A 23,118-nucleotide genomic window follows, 5' to 3' on the forward strand; every position below is an offset into this window, starting at 1 on the left:
AACTTCAACTCGTTTGTAAGTCCCTGTATTCTGAATGTGTGTTGACTTCACTCCCACCTAGTGGCGATCAGCGGTTATTGCTGCTGTTTCTGTTAAAGGCGGCCGGGCGTGGTGCTGGCCACCCACCCCCTCGTTTGCCAAAGTTCCCGGCCTTCATCGGTGCTGCTCCTCGCTAACAGCACTTGCCCCAACAGTCTGTTAAGGCTATACGGGGGATCTGTGTTGCTGTTGTTAAAGGGAGTGGTGTTGGGCACCCACCCTCTCGTGTGCCACAGTGCCGGCCTTCATAAGTGCTGCTGCTCGCTAACAGCCTCAGCGATACGGTGGTTCTTTGTTATTGTCATATGTTTGTGCGTGGATGTGCGCACTTGTGTGTGTGTGACGTTTTTATTTTTTGTCATTTATTTTGGGGAGCGGTGGCGCAGTGGTTACCGCACTGTTGTATGAACCCGGCGACCCGAGTTTCGTTTCCCGTTTACGACCAATAACATCGGTGACGATTATCCGAAACCGGTATTGGGCCTCCCCTAGGTCGACTCGGCCTCAACTGACGACCTCTTGCGGTGTGTGTGAACATCAGCACTGGGGAGACAAAGGCGGCCGGGCGTGGTGTAACCAACCACCACACCCCCTCGTGTTCCGTACCGACCTTCATAGGTGCTACTCGCTAGCAGCACTTGCCCCAACAGTCTGTTGAGGCTACACGGGGGTGCTTTGCCTTTCTTGTCGCCCCGCCCATGACAGGAGGCGGCCATTTTTTTCCCCGCGAATGGCCTCGTACCGCGACCGCGGCGCTGTTTTGCCATGTCCACCACACATCCCTACCGCGTGTGTGGCGTGAGCCGCGCGACTTGGCACGGCCTCGTCGCCGCCTCCCTACCAGAGCTGCGGCAGAAAGGTGCGAGGGAGGACGTGAGGGAGACGCGGGCGGGCGCGGGGAAAGGAAATAGACGCGGGCGAGGCCGAGGTGGGAGCCTGCCTTGCCTGAGGCGCACCCCGAGTTTGTGGGGGGGGGGGGGTGACCCCGCAGCGAGGGGCAGCGGAGGCCGCTCGCGAAATATGTCGAGTTTGACTATCGCGGTTCTCGGTCTTCGGGACCAGAGCCCTTGAACATCCGAAGTTCAAATCCCGCGTACTTGACGCCGCTTTTCAACGGGCGCCAGGGCGATTTGCTGCTCGCTTGGGTTTGCAGATCCCGTGTCATTTTGTTGTGGGAGTTCGATATTGCGGAAGCCATAAGTGGGTCGACTCTAATCTATTAGACGACGGCTGTTCCGTCTTAGGCCGACACAAAAAGTTGTCTGTTTTATCGACCCTTGGAGGTAGGCCTCGGCAAGGTAAGGTAAAAGTTAAAAGGTAAAAGCAACGAGCCTACCTTTACCCTACCTTTTACCTTACCACAATACAATCACTCCACCCTACCTTTTACCCTTCAGCAGGTAAGGTGAAAGGTAAAAAGCAACGAGCCTACCTTTACCCTACCTTTTACCCTCACCCCATACAAATTACCCAATTACAGGGTAATTACTGGGGTTTATAACGGTAAATGCCAGGTAGAGCGCTTTATTCATATAGAATACTTTCGATGATTCCAATTTTACACGCTTGTTGTTGTTGTCGTTATTGTCGTTGTCGTTGTATCCTCAAATCTTGCAACTCAATTTCTACCCACTTCCTAATATGGTATCGACTTCGTTTACTTATATCATACTGATGACAATACTATATTCTATCATTAAAAATATATATATTTCTTAACATTCTTTTTATATGTTATGTTTCGGCTTGGGTCTAATTGTCCACGCTCAACTGACGTTGGCTGTAATTGGCCACGGCCCCTTACATTGTGGCTAGCTTCGGGGCCACTTCCTGGAGTTGTGGAGTTCTGCCATTACTAGTAGGGTACATTTAATAAAAGCGTGTCTTTTAAAACGTTTTTTAAAAATATTACTTATTGAATGGAGGCCACGGACTGCACCACGGAGCTTTTAGCGGTAAACAAGGTACCGTATTTACCGGGTAATACTTCGCGCTACCTTTACCCTACCGGGTAATTCTTCCGAGCTACCTTTACCCTACCCTTTACCTTACCCCTTGGCATGTCGACACCTTTACCCTTTTACCTGGTAAAAAGGGTAAATTACCTTACTTTTGCCGAGGCCTACTTGGAGAGAGGGATGATGGGTTGAGTCAACCCCCATCCGACGTGACGTTCCGATTGCCAACAGCTTGCTCCCCCCGCTGGGCCGGCGAGGGGGAATGTTGCACTAGACTCGTGTTCTTCACTAAGTTTCAGAGGTGAGGGGCACTTTGGCCTGTGTTGAGGACCGCCACACCGCCTGCAAGGGGTGTTTTCCACATTGTGTATTGTCTGGGGCCGCACTAAAGGCCCCACAAAGAGGTTGCCAGTGGCCCTCGGGCCTTGCAATGAAGAGAACGGCTCTTAAAGAGTTTAGCTTAAGCAACTCTTCATCTTCCCAGGGTGTCCGGGGAAGGTCCAGTTTATTATTGTATCAGAATCCATAAAGGTTTTTTAGGGTTAGAACGCGTAAATACGTGTCGTTAAAACACGCCAACACCCGACACGGCCAACTAGTAAGGGTTGTCACGTAAACATAACATATTCTTGGTTCTTTAGGTAAAGTCACGTAGATGGAAAAAATAATGTAAAAAAATAAATGTAATACATTTAAAATAATAAAAGAAAAAAAAATGAAAATAGTAAATTACAAATAAATTGGAAATAATAAAAGAAAAAAACCCACGACGTTTCGATCGCAACACAAGCGGTCTTCATCAGGCGGAGAGAAAGAACCAATAATATGAATTCCTGCAGTCGCGAAAGTTTTAAGTAAAAAAAGACATCGCTTTCGACATTTCACTACCTCAGAAATAATAATATTTAAAAATACTTTTTAAAAAAACACGCTTTAATGAAATGTACCGTACTAGTAAATGGCAGAACTCCACAGCTTGCCATAACGTAAGGGACCGTGATAAATTACAGCGTGGACAATTAGACCAAAGGCGAAACATAACATATAAAAACTATTGTTTAATTGTTTTCTTTTTAAAGATAGAATATAGTATTGTCATCAGTATGACAAACGTATACCAAGTTTCTAGTCAATACGACATTGGGAAGTGGGTTAAAATTGAGTTACAAGTTTTGAGGATACAACAGAGTGAGGTTATCAAAAGCATGTAAAAGAATGTTTTAAACTGTTTTTGATTTTATTCATGATAGAATATTGTCTTGTCATCAGTATAACATAAGTATACCAAGTTTGCAGTCGATAGCACATTGGGAAGTGGGTAAAAATTGAGTTAGAAGATTATTAGAGGATACGACAACAGACAGGGTGAGTTAAATAAAAGCGTGTAATGATAATAAAAAAGCGCGGCCCGGCCGCATCCTATTTTTTTGCGCGCTGGCATTCCAGGTATGCCGCTTTCTTGGAACATTTTCGCGTGCGTGCCCATGCGCGAAACCGCCCGCCTGCCCTGGTTACGCGGTTGCCATGAAAAACAACTCGTTAACTTAGGCCGGGCGGCTGTGGCTACACTGCCGCACTTTGACCTGTAATCCAGCACGGTGGAGGCAGCGGCCAGGGTTGGTGGATCGCACGCAGAGATGTCGTGAAACGCCCTTCCCCATAACCCCCCCGGGGCTTAGCAGGAGAACGGGGGTACAGCAAACGTGGACTCGACCTGTTCCGCCTGCATGGGATAGAGCGTTGCTCCCTTGCACGTGTGAGTTTTCTCCAGGTGCTCCGATTTCCTCCCACGTACACTCATTAAGTTGCTGATAACACCTTCATATGTCGAGGACCACAGAGCTTGGGTATTGGTGCCAACTCACCGTCTGGCTGCTGCCTTTCCCACCTGTCTGTGGTTCCTCCTCATACCTCTGAGTCAATCTCTCTCTCTGTGTTCGAGAGAGCACAAACACTGTGCGGCAGGGAATAAGAGTTGAAATTATGAACGTTCCATTAATTCCGAGGCAGGCCACACGATTCTAGGTGTGGAGGTCGTTCTCACCCATCGACAAAGCCAGCACCTGTGGACAGGCGCCGCGGTGGCGAGATGTGAACTACCTCACCTGGTATACAGGAGGTTGTGGGCCGAGAGGCATGCGGACGTCTTCGTCCGGCAGTTGATTGACAATTATTATTTTTCATTCTGATTTATTAATCATCATATTAGAGGGCTATGTTTAAGCCAGATCATCTTTTTCTATCATCTATTTGTCAACTCAACCAATCATCAACAACATCATCCATCTGGGCTTGGTATCCAGATATGCGCCACAGTGGTGAGATGTTAACCACCTCGGCTGGTATACAAGAGGTCGTGGGTTCAATCCCGACCCTGACGCCTGCATATTTGGAGTTTGCATGCGTCTCTCTGTGGTTGCGTGGATTTTTCTCCGGGTCCTCCAGTTTTTGCCTCCACGTTTAGAATGAACGCCACGCGTGGAACAGGGGATCGGTAACCTGTGGCTCCAAAGCCGCATGCGGCACTCTAAGGACTGCTTCGTGACACGTTTTTAATAAGGACCACCGTCTTGTATTCGCGTGCATTTAAAATATTGAGTTTATACAGAATTCGAACAAAAAGGCTCTTGTTATTTTGGTTGCCTTCCCCCTGTTTGGAGTATTAGGCAGCTGCTATAAATGTCCACGCGATGACAAGCCACTTCGTTGAGCTGTCATTTGTGGCCAGGTCGTTTCTGAAAAGAGCTATATAGCTCAGTGGGCCTTACCTGCTAAAATTTTAAAAAATGTTTAGCTTCGTTTTTCGGTATCTCCTGATTAACAGTATATGGAGAAACGTTTGCAGAAGTTTTATCATGGATTATGATGATTCCTACCACAGACATGTGGAATTTCCATTCCCGTCTCAAGAGCATCAATGCAGATGAGAGCTGCCTGGTGACAATTCAATCATACGAAAGTTACGATGGTTATACTGACAATAGTTCAAAAGCCATTTTCATCATGTAAGTGATGCAAAATTACTTTTATATATACAAATGTATACATTCCAGACATTCTCTACCAGTGGATGAAGGCCTCCCTCCCCATGCCATGTCGATCATGGGGGGTTTGTTTGACCATACTTCCGCATTGGTCAGTACGTGTTGGTGAATGGGGAGTGGCGGGCGGCAGGACCGATGTCAGCCATGGCCGAGAATCGAACTCGGGTGGTCGGGTTCAAAGGGCAGCATCGCTAAGCAATGTAGACAAACCGCTCTGTCGACATTTTTTTTATCATTTCACACCCTTGATTATCATTTATGCGTCACGATAACTACGGCAAAATACAAAAACAATCGCGTGAACTAGCGTGGATGCAAGTACGTGACGAGTATAACAAATCACCAAAGTGCATTGCAACAGGAAATCATAAATATTACTTCTTGTGACAAATTATTCTCGAGCCAATTAACAATATATATATTTGTTGTTGGCAGATGTCACGAGAATGTTTGATGTGGAACTAATAATGATTTACAGTAATCTTGATTTGAAGCTTTCGTGACTGCAGGAATCCATACTCTTTGGTTCTTTTGGTAAAGTCACGTCGGTAGGTATTTTTTATTTTATTTTTTCTACCTACGTAACTTTACCGAAAGAACCAAAGAGTAATTATGATTTCTGTTTTTCTTCTTTTTCTGTTCGAGCTCCACGGGATGACGATTCCGGTGGCCTCGTGCCACAGAGCCGTGTTCCCTCTCGCTCTCTCCTCTGCGTGTTGCGTGCATGAGTCACGATCCAAGACTCGCATCACACGGCACGATATCTCATTTCTTCACCGCTACGGGGGTTGCGGGGGCTGACGTGTGTCCCAACCCCGTCCTAGCTTTCCCGATTTGCTGAACCCAATGCTGCTGAAATGATGGACTCTCAGCAAGCCGCGTGGCCAATGGGATGTGTAAAAAAAAAGTTTGTTTAAAGTTGAGGCAAAGATACATCCGTTGATTTACTTTGTTATTCACGACGATGACTTTCATTATTGTATTCTGGCTTTCCCAGGATCGTCCTCGGTTTTTTTAGACAGCTCCTTATAAAGCTGCACGTCGTCCCAGGGCATTAAAAGTCGTGGGTTTTCGTCAGAAAATTTCCCGCTCAAAGACAACGCCTGTCTCTGTCTCTCCACGTAGTTCTCCCCTCTCACGACATCGCGAGATAGTACAGTTTTCTTCTCGTTCCCGCGATGAGTCCCGGATGTTTTGTCTCAAGAGGTGGCAACCCTCCTAACTCCCTAACAGCCTGCGGCCACGCGTTCCCCCCTAACCACCGCCGCCACCACCACAACAACAACCCATCACCGGCACACACACAACTGCCCCCACGCCACCAGCCTGACAAACTTAAACCACAGCAAACCCCTAGAGGGCCAGCAACAGTCGATTCGTTACACGGAGACAGAGCCCCCGGGGGGGTTTCAGCTTGAGCCCTGCCCTGCAATCCACACAAACGTCACCACTGCACGCTGCCACTGCACACAGAGGTGGCAGCGGCGGCGAGGACTCTCGGACGAGTGAGTGAGTGTGAGACTGCGCGAGAGATCACCGTCGCCCCAAAAAGGCGTTATCAGGAATCGGTTGTCGATGCCCCGGGGGTTATTGCTAAATTTTAACGCCCCCCGCTGTGGCAGTATTCGTCATAGATACACGGACGCTGACAATGATAACATCTCGCCAACGCGGCACCTCTGAGCAGTGTACGGTACACATACCAGAGGCATGCAGAAAGGGGGTGCACGATTGTAAATGCACCGAGAGAAAGGGAGGGGGACACGTGGGTTGGGGGACATACGCAAAAGCCTTAAAGAGGCATCGTTTTGACCGTCGAAAGGAATTAAGTAGGCATGGGCAAGGCGCATCGTCAGAAGGGATGGATGATGGTCGGTGAATACGACTCGTAACGGGAGTGACAGCCGAAGAAGGGAACGTCAAACCACGAGTTCGTCAGAGATCATTCCCGCGCACAGGAGCCTCGCTAGATGGCCGCATTGCGAGACAGCGAGAGATGGCGACGGTTCTATTTGTATTTATTTCACAAGCTACCTGGCCACAAATGATTGCTCAACAATGTGACTTATCACGTGGCATTTTATATCAGCCAAATACTCTAAAATGTGGAGGAAAACACCGGAGGACCCGGAGAAAAATCCACGTGACCACAGGGAGAGAGAGATGGTGAGGGCTTCATCCAGCAGTGGATACATCATACTCTTAGTTCTTTCGGTAAAGTCACGTAGGTAAAAACAATTAAATTAAAATTAATGAAAAGTAAATAAAAATCACGACGTTTCGGAGGCAACACAAGTCTCCGTCATCAGGTGGGACCGTCACAGGCTGTTGCCTCCGAAACGTCGTGATTTTTATTTTATTTTTATTAATTTTAATTAAAAAATTTTGCCTACTAGACTTTACCGAAATAACTAAGAGTATGAATCCTTGAAGTCACGAAAGCTTCAAATCTAGAATGGATACATCATGGCCGAGGACGACGATACTTTGGAAGAGATCATGCTAAAAGGGGCGGCGCTTACAGTAGTATCGTCACTCTACTTAATTGAGAATCGTGGGTTGAAGCACCACAATCTTTTTTCATGTGACGTAGTTAACGTGTCATACCGCGAGTAATATTAAAGTGATATTAGTGAGAGTATAATTCAGCCATTGGTCACTCCACTGCTAGCTGCACGAAGGCCACGCTGTGGCTGTCATGCGGGGTTGTTTGGCCACGATACCACGGTATTATCCCCAAATACACTCGTAATTGTCACGCGACATTCTAATTCACTTCTAAATATAATATGATCGCTTTTAAGTGGGATTTATCTGGGAGTGAAGACGCTGGGTGGGGGAGTGTAGGACTGTCACACCCAGCAAGCCAAACTAGCTGCCCACAGGATGACACCCCCCCTCTCCACCCCACCCCTCCCCTCGCCCTCCCTCCCTTCGTCCCCACCCTCCTCTCGTTTCCCTCCTCCCCTCGTCCCCTTCACCCCCTCCCCGCGTCCCCCCCTCTCCCTTCGTCTCCCCCTCCTCCCCTCGTTTTTCCCCTCCCCTAGTTTCCCCCCTCTCCCCTCGTCCCCACCCCCTCTCGTGCCCCCTATTTTCCACCCCCCACCTCCTCCCCTTGTTTCCTTCCTCGTCCCCTTCACCCCCTCCCCTCGCCCCTCCCCTCCTCCGAGGCGACACGAACTGGCAAAACTCGCCGGTTTACCTTTTTTGTTCTGCCACGGGCGCCTTGCAAAGGGTTCTGGGGTCACGTGAGTCTGCGGTAGGGAAACTCCAAAGTCCTGAACGCCTCAAATCATTCAATTGTCGCTCGCGCGGAGTGGAATCTACAACGTGCCACGCATAGCGTTGCCCAGACGTGACATTTGGTCAACACTGAAGATATGTTTTGTTTTGTACCATGGTTGTGGCAACGTCACTTGTCAAGATGATCTATGATGAAAATAGTAGTTCATCATTTATTTTGTTATTAAGGAAAATCGAGCATGTGTTTCGGGGGGGTGGGGGGGATACATTCCTCCGAGAGTAGGTTTATGTACTGTCTCTAATAAGTTCGGCTTCTGTTCGAACAAACCCAGCGTTCGATCCATTCAGCTGTACTCACGATAATATGAAATTTACAGGGTGGTCTAGATGTATCGTGACACCCCCCCCCCAAATAAATTAACCTCGAACATTTGTTTACCCTTTTGCTTATTAATTTACATTTTCGCACCAATTTGTATGCAAAAATGTAACGTTTTAGAAAATAAAATGAGAGCCAGGATATCTGGACCACCCTGGACAATGCACTTCCACGGTCGATGGAATCAGCACCAGGTCTGTTATCAAACCCGTGCAGTAAACCACTGCTATGAAGTTCAACGTAACACCGGTACCAGAGCTCGGTACAATTCAATACATGCCACCCGGCCATCGACTGTCCAGGTCAAACCCAGTCACGTGGCAACCCTAACTCCACATGGGGAACAAAGGAATTACTGTATCTGTGTGTAGTGAAACATTGCGTAATGACACCAGGAATTTCAGACGCTGCCTTTCCGACAGACCTGTTATTCACCTGAGGACGGCTGCTTGCATTGTGGCCGAAACGTCATGATAATTATTTGATTATGTTTTATATTTATTATTTTATTATTTCCCTTCTACGTGACTTTACCGAAATAACCAAGAAGAAAAAAAGGAAAGAAACGTTTAGATTATTTTCCATATGAGAAGCCACTTCGTTGATTTATAACACTGGTCAACACACTTTTTCTGGCATAAGGTATTCCAACGGTTTTAAGGTAATTTTGGGGTGCTGATTCCAAATCTGGCATCAGTTTTTGTCTATCACATCAGGTTTTTGAGATATCAAATATTGCATTTTCAATAAAAACTGCAGAAGAAAAATATTAAGTAAATGTGGATATCTACATAAAATGATAATATAAACACACTATCCTAAAATACAGCACCATATTTTAACACTAAAGCAGTCACTGGCTCGCAACAACTTGCAATCATAAGTGACAGAGTTAATTTCGGATAAAATCAATGAAAATGGGGTATGCCGATAGCATAAAAATGAGATGTGATAGAGCAAATCTGAGATCAGATTTGGAATCAGCACCCTGAAATTAGTCTAAAACAGCTGCAAAAGTCCAGGCCAGAAATTTTTTCTTTCTTTTGTTGACCAGTGTAATTTGTGGCCAGGTCGTGATTTATATACATTTCCTACACTTTGCACTCCTCTCGTCTTTTTATATTGCTTTGTCATTGTAACTTGTCGACCCGCCCCTGCTGGACACCTGTAAACATAAAGAGCTTCATAGCTCATTGGATTCCTCCAGCGTTAATACATATTCTGATTGTGAAATAAAAAAAATAGCGCACGACCTCCTCCGCCGGGGTTCCATGCCTTGTCGGCGTTACCACGTGCATCGCTTTTTTACATTTAAATAAGTAATATTAAAAAAAAACACGCTTTTATGAAATGTGCTAGTAATGGCAGAACTCCACGACTCCAGGAAGTGGCCCCGAAGCTTGCCATAACGTAAGGGACCGTGGCCAATTACAGCCAACGTCAGTTGACCGTGGACAATTAGACCCAAGCCGAAACATAACATGTAAAAAAGAATGTTTAAAAATATATACTTTTTATTTTTTATGATAGAATATAGTATTGTCATCAGTATGACATAAGTACACCAAGTTTGCAGTCGATACCACATTGGGAAGTGGGATAAAATTTAGGTACAAGATTTGAGGATACAACAACGACAACAACAGATAGATTGAGTTAATAACAAGCGTGTAATATAAAGGAAACGCGACATGCCCATTCGTCGCTAGTGCAGCACTAACCGGTGTGTTGGAGAGCCAAGCCACAACATTTACAATCTGATTCATAATATAGGTTTTTGGGTCAGATCGCATTATTTATAAATGTGTGGTAACCCTCCACCACCCGACACGGCCAAACAGTAAAATATGTGTCACGTTTTTCAAAGGACAAAATAATTCAATTTGAAAAACTTGACACATTTAATTCTGTTTGGCCGTGTCGGGTGGTGGAGGGTTACGACACATTTATAAATAACGCGATCTGACCCAAAAACCTATATTATGAATAATATTGGTCGCGAAAGTCTACGTGTTAAATTTACATTCTGAGTACGTTTCGCCAGTAATTACAACTAGCTTCATCAGGCGACAGCCAGATTTGTTCCTTATATAGAGGCGTTGATGTGGTGACCACGCTTCTGCGCTCTTGCGCAAAGTGGGGGGGGGGGATTACTGAGTCAACGTACTGACTGCATTATGCGAGCCCTGATCTTGTCCTTCCTGTCTATTGTGTGTATTAAAGTAGCCGTACCAACGGTAATCCCTATTTAAGGATGCTGCCCTTTAAAGGCATGCATTTAAATAATGTGTTATTTGATGATTCGTAGCTGTCTGAACGGTTAAAATTATTTTTATTTCAATTTCGATATATTATCTAATTAGTCTTGGCCAGTAGTAGCCAGTTTTGCATAGAACTTCAACATCATCAAAATCAATTGAGTGTCCTTGTTTTCACGCATTTTTCTGCTACTGCTGACAGTTGCATTTGGGAGAATTTAATATTTTTGTAATGTTCTTTTAGTCTCGTGCTGATCATTCGTCCTGTTTACCCAACATAACATTTTCTACACGTGCAGTTAATCCTTTACACACCTTCTGTTGATAGCTTCGGTAATCCATCCTATGTCCCAGATATTAATTTCTGTATTTTATGCACCGTGCCAAATCTGACTCAGATGTTTTGTTTTTCCAAACATCTTGTTTTTTTACAAGTTTCGATGCTCGTGTTATTTGATTTGGTTTTGGCATTGTTGATTTTGTGCATCATTGTAACCGTTCATTTGCAGCGCTTCTTTAACATGTTGAATTACACTTCTCAGACTGTCACCATCTGACATTTTCTTAGCTTGATTAATGAGCGTCTTGATAAGAGCAGATTTCTGTGGGGGGTGATGGTGTTACTCTGCATTCAGATAGGCATCTGCATGCGTTTTCTTTTGGTAAACACCGTGTTATTTTATCATTTCGACCCCGTCCGAGCAGAATGTCAGCTTCCACTTCCTTGGTGAACTGGATGGATGGGTTTTGTGAGTTGAGATTATTTAGAAATGCGTTCAGTGCATATTTGCTGTGTGTCGCCAGACCACTCAATGTGTCATCCACATATCTAAACCAAGCAGATGGTTTTAGTGTGCTTGAAGCTTTGCTTTTGTTTCAAATCTTCCATGTACAAATTCGCTATCACAGGAGACAAAGGAGGAGAGCCCATTGCTGCTCCTTTTGTTCATAGAAGTCCCCTTGTCACAAGAAGTAGATGTGCTTTAGACAGTGTGGAGCTAGTATTGGGATATCTTTGGCTATACCTTTGTTCGTTACCAGTGTCGAGTAATTTAATTGACTTGTTGGCTTGGAACCCTCATGAACAGAGAAATCACGGTTAAGCTTGATATCTTAAATTTTATTTACGAGATGTTCAGAGATTTTGATGAACTAAGAGTTCCTACCGATGTAGGACTGTATTTGTTTCGTTACGTATTGTGCTAATTTGTACGTGGCAGAGCCTATTGTACTAAATATGGGTCTTGATGGGACATCAGGTTTGGGAATTTTTGGTAGCCCATAAAGTCTTGGTGGCTTTGATGCCCTTGGTTTGATCAGGTATTGCTCTTCCTTGGGAATTGATGACTTGGCAATGATTGCCGTTGTTTTACGTTCCAAGGTGCAGGTTGGGTCTCGTTTAATTTAACGGTAGGCACCCTCATCGAGTAAATCTTTGATTTTATTATCATAGCCCTCACGGGGCATCACAACAGTCGATCGGCCCTTATCAGCAGCAAGAATTTGGATATCTTTATTTGCTTTCAATTATCCTAAGGCTTTTGCGTCACTGAAGTTAATATTTGTTTTTGGAAATTTGCTGTTCTCAATTATTTTGGCAACCTCGTGCCTAGTCATCTCAGCTTGATTGTGGGGCAGAGGTCGCAACCGGGTACCCGATATCCGTACCCTACCCGATACCCGGCTACCCGTACCCGGCTGGGTACGGGTACCTGTTTGTGACCCTGGTGCGGCCGGGTACGGGTAGGCCGTGAGTCACTGGTGAGTCACCGTTTGTCACTCATTTCCCAACGTCTCGTCTCTTCTCACAATTCAAGTTCCTAGAATCAACCCACCCGCGCCTGCAACATGGCTTCATCCCAGAGGTCGCAATCAGGTACCCGATACCCTTACCCTACCCGTACCCGGCCGGGTATCGGGTAGGGTACGGGTACGGCCGGGTACGGATACCCGTTTGCGACCCTGGTGCGGCTGGGTACGGGTAAGGAATCAAAACACGTTTGCGACCTCTGTTGTGGGGGAGGTGTCTAACTGCTGATTCTACTTCAGCAATGATCTCATCGACAGGGATTGTACGTGGGGCAACAGCAAAGTTAAGACCTTTAGACAGGACTGAAACCATATCGCTGGATAATTCAACGTTAGTCATGTTTCTTTCGGAAATGAAAAAATAATATAAATATATATAAAGTTATTTATATTATTTTATTATTTCCCTTCTACGTGACATTACCGAAAGAACCAAGAATATGAATCCCTGCAGTCACGAAAGCCTTAAATCAAAAGTTAGTCATGTTGATAACCGTTTTGTTTATAAAATGTTCATTTTTAGGTAGTTTAGCAAATTTGGTTATTTGGGTAGTGTTAGTTTTGTTAAATACATTATCAGCTGATTGCTGTGTAATCAGAATAACTGCAATTTATTTAGACTGGAAGAATCTGATGAGCTATGAAGCAAATTATTGGAAAGCTAAGCAAGTCACTAAATCTTAAACAAATATATAAGTACAAATTGCATCAATTACTGACGATTTTTCAACATCAAATGCAAGCTTGGGCAAGACAACAACAGCCCCAGACCACACCAAGACAATACACAGTCCCTCAATAAAATTGCACATTAAATTGAACAAATCACATTCGCAATTATGCCTGTGTCCAGCAGTAATTTTCTGCTTCAGAATATTTTTTGATAGAAGATTTAAGATGTTAAGGGAGGAAACGAGGTTGTTCCAATCGTTGGCGCTGCAACGGCAAAGGCTTTGTCACCTATTTCAATTCTTGTTCTTGGGATAGTTAAAAGCCATATTAGATATTAGGTTTCTTGAGTTTGACAATGGGATTAACGAATTATAGCTAAGTGCAGCGCAGATTTGCCAATAAGGATTTTACTGATGAACAGGACCCAATATAGATTTCTTCTAGTTTTTTAAGTAGAGGTCAATGGTGGGTCCTGTATGGTACATGCAGTGCAAATTAAAGAGCGGAGTGATAAAGTGAGTTTAGTCTGTTGAGTGATTCATTATCAACTTATCTGTAAGCAGCGTTACAGTTTAACCAAGGTGAGAGCTCTTAAGAGGCCAGGATAGCCTCGTTTTGCAAGAGTGAACTGGGTTACCAACATTGTTCGCTTGTGACAGCCTGGCAGTGGCACGCTTAGTGCACCTTTGAGGCTACTGGACAGTTGGAGGTAGTCGCCATCCAGCAAGCTGGCACAGGTGGAGCATCTGCTTGTCATCTCGGTCAACCCGTGACACCTGGGTCTGTACCCATGACCTATCCGTGAGCCTTTGAGACATAAGTTGGTCTCAAGGTGCGCCCGGCCTGACACAAGCACCACGGTGATGTCACTGTCACTTAGTGGCGACCGCCAATTTTTGTGTGTCTCCCCACAAGGCTGCGTGAAGCTGTCTCTGAATGCGGCTCCGGACAAGGTGGAGGTGGTGCTGGAGGAGGATGGCACCATCGTCGATGATGATGAGTACCTGCAGCTGCTGGACAAGAACTCGCGCCTCATGCTGTTGCAGCCGGGAGAGCGATGGGACCGGCCCCGTGAGTAGCAGCAGCAACAACACAATTATAGCGCACACAGGGCACGACGCATTACGCAGAGCTGGTGAAACGATGGGACACGCCTCCTGAACCACAACAACCACAAAAACAACACAACCACTGCCACACTGCAGGTCACAACTACACACTCACCCACTCGCTCATGCACTCACCCACTCGCCACAATACACTTCTCTTACCGCTTTCTCGATCGCTCTGCTCCACTCTGGAATTCCCTCTGGAATTCCCTCCCCCATCGTCTCTTTTTTTCCCTCCATAGTTTACATGACCAATAACCTTGCCCGATTTAATAGACCCATTAACTCTTACCTATTGAAAAATGTCATGGTGTTTTTGTGTGGCGCTGGCCATTTTACATTATGGGCCTTGGAATTGCACTCAGCAACTTTGTATGTAAAAAAAAACAACCTTTGCGACCCCCCTGTGACCCCCCTGTGACCCCTGCAGGTGTGACCCCTGCAGGTGTGGACGACGAGGTGGAGACGGATGGGGGGCCGCTATCCCAGAGCGAAAAGGTGGCCCGGATGCTGCACAGAGACCTTGGACTCATCATCAACCTATCCGACTTGCAGCTGCGCGTACGTGCTCACCCACGCACGCTGATGGAGATCGCCTCGGTTTTAGATTCAGGCTCGGCGTGGTGTGTAAACATCAGCATTGGTGGGGGGAGCCAAAGGAAAATGGGAATAATGTTGGCCACTCACCACTTCGAGTGCCGTTCCTGGTGTTAATAGGTGCTCACCAACAGCACTTGCCCCAGCAGTCTGTTTAAGGCTGCACGGTGGATCTTTCTCTTGTATCATGCCGTACAATTCTATAGCTACTACTTGTATCGCGTGTGTACGTGTGTACCTGGTGTTTTTGTACTTTTGTGCTGTGCCTCAAATATTGGAGGAGGTAGCCGCTCCTTGTGAGAGTGGTTGGCTGATGTGTCACCATTTTGAGGAAGTGCAAAGGGCAATCCGGAGGTTGAAACCAGCTATAGCACCGGGGAAAGATGACCTCCCAAGCAAAACGGCTAAGGGGTGGGTGTTGTGTGTGTGTGTAGACTGCCCTATAGGACATCATTATAACCATCTGGTCAACATAATGGGTTCCGCAGGATTGGAAGGATGCCCTGGTGGTCCCAATTTTTTTAAAGGGGGAACGCACTGATTGCAACAACTACCGGGGTATCTCCATCAGTGTCCGTATGCACCAGTAGAGGTGTAGAGAATATCAACAGCACCTACATCTCTGCTTTATTGATCTTGGTCAAAGCCTATGATACCATAAATAGGCCACCGCTCTGGGTTATTCTTTGTGTTTTTGGTGTCTCAGACCATCTGCTCACAATCATTAAGGACCTTCATTATGGCGGGCAGGCCCGGGGTAAAGGTGCATGGCCGGCTGTCAGAGCCATTTTATGATCACCTCGATGTGCTGATGCAATTTGAACTTATTTAAGTTATTTATTTAAGGGAGCGGTGGTATGATATTATCTTCCTCGCCTGGTATGCAGGAGGTCGGGGGTTCGAACGCGACCCTGACGCCTCTATATTTGGAGTTTGCATGTTCTCCCCGTGGTCACGTGGATTTTTTCTCCAGGTCCTCCAGTTTTTCCCTCCACAGAAGCTTGCATTTAGATTATTTCGTTTTTTTTAGCTCCTATAAATTTACACGTGATAAGCCACTTGATTATGCCATCATTTGTGGCCAGGTCACAAATGAAAAACAAGTTAATAGCTCGGTAGGCTTTACCTGGTAAGATGAAAATAGTGTATTTGTATTTTATATGTGATTTGTTTACTTTTCCTATGCTTTGCACTCCTATCGGTTGTTTGTATTATTTTTTGGTTTAACATTCTGATCTGCCTCTACTGGACATCGGTGAAAACGAGCTTTATACCTCCAGTATAAATAAGTATTCTGATTCTGTGTTCGACAAGGATGTCCTTTGGCCCCTACAGTATTTAAGTTTGTTTTTGACTATGTAGTTTGAGAAGCCTTCCATGGATGTACCTGTGGAATTCCCATTTGGTATAGATATAATGGGAGGCTGATCGATGCCCGGGTGTGGGCATTGGATGGCTCCCAATTGGTCAATCATTTGTTTGTGCATGATCTTGTGATGGTTGCCTACTCTGAGAAGGAGTTGGCGATGCTACTGCTGCACCTGGAGCATGCTACTAAGAGATTGGGGGTCTCACTGTCATCCTCACAAAAACAAAGCACCGGCCTCACTATTTTATGCCATCAAATGCTCCTCTTCTGCAACGCAACCTTGAGTGATGGGGCCAATTGTGGAGAAGCTTCCATACTTGGGCAGTGTGCTTATGACCAGCTCCGGTTTGGTGGCCAAGGTCTCACTCCGAATCAGTCGAGCGGGATTCATCCAGCTGCGTAACGCTGTGTGGAAGCTACCTGGCCTCTCACTCCTTACAAGGGTCTGGATCATCTCGGGCACAGTTAAACCCTCCCTTTTCTATGCTTTCTAAACGTGGACCCCCCCTAATGGAATATCTGCACTTGATTTAAAGCTTCCGTGACTGCAGGGATTCATATTCTTGGTTCTTTCGGTAAAGTCACGTAGAAGGGAAATAATAAAATAATTAAAATTCTCACGACGTTTCGACTGCAACACAAGCAATCATCATCAGGTGTTATTGCATTTTTTATTGTTTTCTATTTTATTATTTCCCTTCTACGTGACTTTACCGAAAGAACCAAGAATATATATCTGCACTTTGAACACATTCAGGCTAGCCTTCCTATGATCCATTCTGGGTTTAACCAGACGAGATTGTGTGAGGAGTTCACATATCCTGGAAAGAGCTGGACACAGTACCATCAGTGAGCTACCCCGGTAAGTGAGGCTGCGTTGGCTGGGTTACGTAGCCCGCATACCCAGCCACCGCATGCCCAAGCAGCTTCTGTTCGGCCGGCTAGAGGGGGCTAAACGGGCACGGCACGGGTTCAAGAAGAAATGGAATGATGTGGTACAGAAGGATGTGGAGCTGAGTGGACTTGCCCATGATTGGTACCAGCAGTGTCAAGATCGGCCTCTGTGAAGGAGGTTCGGGAACGATGCTGTGGGGGAGTTGGAGGCAGTCGCCCTCCAGCAACAACAGAGGGCAGAGGAGCGATGCTCACAACAATGAACAGAGCACCAGGTAGCTAAAGCAAAGACAGTTAACACCTAATAAGGCACATGTGCCGTGGTGATGTCACCGCCACTTATTGGTGAACAAAGGTTGTTATATTCTCAGGTTTTTTCGGTAAAGTCACGTAGGTAAAAACATTAAAATTAATGAAAGTAAAATAAAACAAAACAAAATAAAATTCACGACGTTTCGGAGGCAACACAAGTCTCCGTCATCAGGTGGGACCGTCACAGCCGAATTAGCTGCATCAAGTGAAGCAATGATTCAAGATGTAATCCCTTATAAGCAAGTTGAAGGGAGGTGGAGAGGGGGGGGGGGAGAGCTTATCAGGCTGTGGTAGCCAATGAATGGAAACGTATCGGGAGGGAGGAGGAGCGGTGATCAAAGACTGCACGCAGTGCTCAACACAATGAATGGAGACGTGTCGGAACGGAGGGCGAGCGGCGATCAAAGACTGCACGCAGTGCTCAACACAATGAATGGAGACGCGCCGGGACGGAGGGCGAGCGGTGATCAAAGACATCACGTAGTGCTCAACACAATGAATGGAAACGTGGCGAGCGGTGATCAAAGAACAATGAAGAGATTACTGTTAAACACTGTGTTGAGCACTGCGTGCAGTCTTTGATCACCGCTCCTCCTCCCTCCCGATACGTTTCCATTCATTGGCTACCACAGCCTGATAAGCTCTCCCCCCCCCCTCTCCACCTCCCTTCAACTTGCTTATAAGGGATTACATCTTGAATCATTGCTTCACTTGATGCAGCTAATTCGGCTGTGACGGTCCCACCTGATGACGGAGACTTGTGTTGCCTCCGAAACGTCGTGAATTTTATTTTGTTTTGTTTTATTTTACTTTCATTAATTTTAATGTTTTTACCTACGTGACTTTACCGAAAAAACCTGAGAATATGAATCATTGCAGTCACGAAATCTTCAAATCTAAAGGTTGTTATGTTATGTGTACGCGTTCATCCATTGTGTGTGTTTTGACTGTCTGATGTGTGCGCGCGCTGTATATGTGTGTACTATGTCTGTGCGTGTTGTGTGCGTCCCTATGTGCTTTGTGTGTGTTCTGGCGTGCTATGTGTGTATGTACTACGTATGTGTGTATTTTGTGTCACACATGTGCTGCGTGTCCTGTGCGCGCTACGTGTGCGTGCGTGCGTGCGTGCCCCGTGTGTGCCTTGTATGCGTGCCGTGCGCATGCTGCTTGCTTGTCTATCTCTGGTTTCGGTGTTACTTGCAAAGTGCATTCGCCCCAATAGTCTGCTAAAGCCTACACGGGGGGATCTTTGTGTTCGGACCCAGGCGGTGGCGGAGGAGCAACCGGAGGAGCTCGCACGCTGGCTGGGCGGCGAGGAGGCCGCCGAACTCGTGTCCGGGGCATGCGGCCGCGTCCTGGACAGCCGCCAGCAGCTCCGAGACGTCCACTCCTTCGTCGCCCTGTACCGCCGTGCCGAGGACCACGACCGCCAACTCCGCGGGGACTGCTCCCGGAAGGTTGCCGCCGCCGACGACGTCGCGGACGGCCGCCCCCCCCACCCTCCGCCCGTCGTCGACCCGGGCCCCGCCGAGGGCGACCGCCGGCCGGAGCTTCGGCCGTCGGGCACCCTCGACGCGGCGCTGCTGGGTCAGCTCGCGGGCGGCCAGACCGTGGAGCTGGGCCTCTCCACGGAGCAGCTGGAGTGTGTGACGGAGGCCGGGCCGGCTGCCGTGGGCCGCGGCCTCGGCATGAGCACACAGGACTCTCTCCCCATCGTGCAAGCTTGCCAGCGCGAGAGGGAGTCGCGCTGCCAGCAGCTGCTTCACCTCGGCCACGTCAGGAGGAGCAACCCGGGCCCTGTCAAACCGGGCCCCGTCGACCCGGGCCCCGTCGACACGGGCCCCGTCGACACGGGACCTGTCGACCCGGGACCTGTCGACCCGGGCCCTATCGACCCGGGCCCTGTCGACCCGGGCGTCCCCACGTCGCGTTCGTCCGTAGACGTCAAGGGCAACCCGTTCCTCCCCTCGGTGGCGCTGCTGGATCGGCTTGTGGCCCGCCGACCCACAGAGCCGGGCCTCTCCATGAACGAGCTGAAGCGCGTGATGAGGGCCAAGAATGCCATGGCCCGCCTCCTCGGCGTGAGCAATGAGAACGCTCGCAGCATCATGCGTGCCTGCATGAGAGAGAAGAATTCACGCCACCAGCGGCTGCATTGCCTCGAGCACATCAGGAGCAACCCAAGGCCTGTCGACCCGGGCCCCGTCGACCTGGGCCCCGTCGACTCTGCATCGTGTTCGTCCGTAAACGTCGAGTCCGACTGGTGGCGAAGGCTTCGGCCGTCAGGCCCCCTCACCGTGGCGCTGCTGGGCCGGCTTGTGGACCACCGACCCGCGGAGCCGGGCCTCTCCATGGTGGAGCTGGAACAAGTGATTGAAGCCGGGGTGGCCGCCATGGCCCACGGTCTCTGCGTGAGCGAGTCAGATGCTGATAACGTCATAAAGACCTGCCAGCACGAGATGGATTCGCGCCGTGAGCGGATGCCCCTCCTCAACGACAGCAGGTTGAGCAACCCGATACTTTCTCACCGTTCAGTGCCCCTGGAGGCGGACGCGAAGAGCGGCCTGCGAGTGTGCAAGCGTAGGCGGGTGATGGACCAAGGCAGCAGCGGGCGGCCGGGAGAACAGCAGAAGGAGCAAGAGGAGGAGGGCCCGGACTGTGAAGAAGTGAAACCGAAAATGCTCTCGTTATCATCAGCAACAGCAGCATCAGCTGATGCTGTTGTTGCCGATTCTCCTCCTGACTTGTGCAAGACTATGCAACCGATGGTGCCCTGAATTCTTCTCGCTCTTGACTGTGGCAGGATCTCTCTGTGTGAATAACTGGAGCGTGCGTTCCTGTTCCGTTCACGATGAGAGTTCGCTGCTGCTGCTGCAGTCCCCTCTTCCCTCCCGTGACGGCGGTGCATGGAGGTCTCGAAGGAGGTCTCACCTCCACCGCCTCGTCGCCCTGTCCGTTCGGGGCCCTGTTCAGAACGGATGACAGACTGTTGGGGAAAGAGCTGTTAGTTGGAAGAGCCTATGAAGGCCGACAGGGCACATGAGGGGTTGGATGGCCAGCACCACGCCTGACCACCTTTGTCTCCTGCATGGCGGTGTTTACACACCATGCCAAGTACTCATTTGAGGCCGAGTAGACCTAGGGGATGCCCAGGACCGGTTCAGATAATTGTTACTGCTATTGGCCGTGAGCATCAATCGAACTCGGGTTGCCAGGTTCGTGGTGCAGCGCACTAACTGCGACACTCTCGCTCTAAATACAAACATCTCCTGTGTAGCCTTAACAAACTGTTGGGACAAGTTTTGTTCACAAACAGCACCTATGAAGGCCGGCACAGCATACGAATGGGGTGGTCGGCCAGCACTGCGCCCGGCCGCCTTTGTCTAACCAGTGCTGATAATTAACACACTGCACCAGGTACTTATTTAAGGCTGAGTCGACCTAGAGGAGGCCCAGAACTTGTTTAGATATCATCGATGATGGCCTTGAGCGGGAATCGAACCCTAGTCACTGGGTTTGTCGCGCAATGCGCTAACCACTGCGTTTCCGCTCCCCGCACACGCAGACACACGCGTGCCATGTAACCAGTCAACTTCCCAATGCGGGGAAACCACCAATTGGTCGATGACACAGCAAGACTCACTGCCTGCTGATCCTAGGAAAAGGAGACTGGGCGAGGATTCCTTTATGTTAAATCAATGGAATGCTAATAATCTGCGGGTCTACACACTCTCCGATAGCTCCTGCGATGGTGGTTTTGTATTAGTCATTAGCCAGCAGGCAAAAGCCAACGTCTCGTTGAACCTCGACTCCTGCATGACGATGTTGACACACCACACCAAGTACCCGGGCCCCGTCGACCCCCGTCGGCCTGCTTCTCCTGACGTGCTCGAGGCCAAGCAGCCGCTGGTGGTGTGAAGGCCTCGCTCGGGCAGCCTCGCGTGAGCCATTATTTTCCGAGCTAGATTTTAATGGGTTCTGGGACATGGGGCCGCCTGTGTGTGGTGTGTTGTGGGGGTCTAGGTGCTTCTATGTGGTATAGGGTGGGGGCACAGGGTGCCTTGTGGGGGTGACAGCATTTGTTGGTTGTGGGGGGGTGGGCACAGGATGCCTGTGTTGTGTGGGGTCGGGGGCACAGGGTGACTGTGGTGTGTTATGGGGGGCACGGTGCTTCTATGTGGTATAGGGTGGGGGGGGTACAGGGTGTCTTGTGGGGGGTACAGCTTTGTGTGTGTTGTGGGGGGGGGGGCACAGGGTGACTGTAATGGCTTTGTAGTTCAACCACTCAACCACAAACCCAGCCACCCCCAGTTGGATTTGGGGACGTAGCTTGACTTTGGCGCTGAACAGCGACATGTTACCGGCACCTGGACCCTCCGCTATGTCGAGTTGGCCTTGATTGAGTTCCTGGAGTGGCCAATGAATAAGCAGCACACAGACACCGGACTCAAGCGACGTGCCGACCTCCTCCTGTGTCCGTTGGGCTGTGTTCGGGTTCTCATGAAAGCAGCAGAGGGCAAACATTGCAAGGGCTTTCATTTTGACACGGGTAAAATCAAGGCAGCGCCCGCTTGGACAATTGTTGACAGCGCCGGTTGGGGGTCGTCCATAAATGACGTCACGCGATTTTGGACGATTTTTGACCCCCCCCGGAGAAAAATCCACGTGGCCACGGGGAGAACAGGCAAACTCCAAATATACAGGCGTCAGGGTCGGGATCCAACCCCATGACCTGTATACCAGGCGAGGTAGCTAACATCTCGCCACTGTGGTGGCCTATATTACTGCAATATTAGAAAGAAACACAATCAGCTCGAAAGAATTGAGTTTTCAATCTCGATTTAAAAGTGTTGCCTAATATCAGAAGGCAGAGCGGCGTTCCAGACGGCCGCAGAAGCGCATCTGAAAGCGCGCGGTGCGATGACCACCGTCTTGGTACCAATTGGAGGAGTACCGAGAAAGATGGGAAGAATGGGTTTCCTGCAACACCCATAAACGAGCTTGTTAATTCACTATATTATGTAGGACTGCAGAGCTTGGGCAACTACCTGGGGGTTGCTGCCTTGCATCCTGTGTCTGTTGGTTCCTGGGCAACCTTCACGGACAACCCATTCGCCTAAAATAAAGATTATTCAATAAAAAAAATAGAGATATACATTTTCATATACACACATATATACATCCGTCCTTAAATACCTGTCAACCCCTTATCAGTGCCGACCTTATTACAGACTAACTCAGACCTTATTGGTCACCCCGTGCCCTTATAAATCTACACGATCATCCTCCAAAGTCCCATCACAAGGGAGAAACACAAACAAATAGACCTTTTTTTTGCCCGTATTGAAACGGCTGTACGCAGTATGATGGACCTGAAAACTCAATTTGCCTGTACAAGAATACAGGGTAAACTGTGTGGGTTTACAGGTTTGAGT

At 48.1% G+C, this 23,118-nt stretch overlaps 1 protein-coding gene across 1 annotated transcript; it reads left to right on the top strand.

Moving 5' to 3' along the window:
* The first annotated feature begins 433 nt into the window (after positions 1 to 433).
* DFFA (DNA fragmentation factor subunit alpha) lies at positions 434 to 22,329 on the top strand. Its single transcript, XM_078611500.1, has 4 exons — positions 434 to 898; positions 14,318 to 14,473; positions 14,942 to 15,072; positions 18,949 to 22,329. Exons 1-4 carry the CDS (start codon positions 805 to 807, stop codon positions 20,458 to 20,460), a joined length of 1,893 nt encoding a protein of 630 aa, XP_078467626.1. The 5' UTR covers positions 434 to 804; the 3' UTR covers positions 20,461 to 22,329.
* Positions 22,330 to 23,118: the final 789 nt, after the last annotated feature.

The sequence above is a fragment of the Lampetra planeri genome, chromosome 36 (assembly GCF_965212315.1).
Source record: "Lampetra planeri chromosome 36, kcLamPlan1.2.h2, whole genome shotgun sequence".
In the NCBI taxonomy this organism is placed as follows: domain Eukaryota; kingdom Metazoa; phylum Chordata; class Hyperoartia; order Petromyzontiformes; family Petromyzontidae; genus Lampetra; species Lampetra planeri.

Excerpts from the sequence above, each read along its gene's own strand:
- DFFA (XM_078611500.1), top strand. The coding sequence starts at position 805 with ATGTCCACCACACATCCCTACCGCGTGTGTGGCGTGAGCCGCGCGACT. Across the intron at positions 14,474-14,941 it reads AGAGCGATGGGACCGGCCCC|GTGTGACCCCTGCAGGTGTG; the intron begins GTGAGTAGCAGC and ends TGACCCCTGCAG. Across the intron at positions 15,073-18,948 it reads TATCCGACTTGCAGCTGCGC|GCGGTGGCGGAGGAGCAACC; the intron begins GTACGTGCTCAC and ends GTTCGGACCCAG.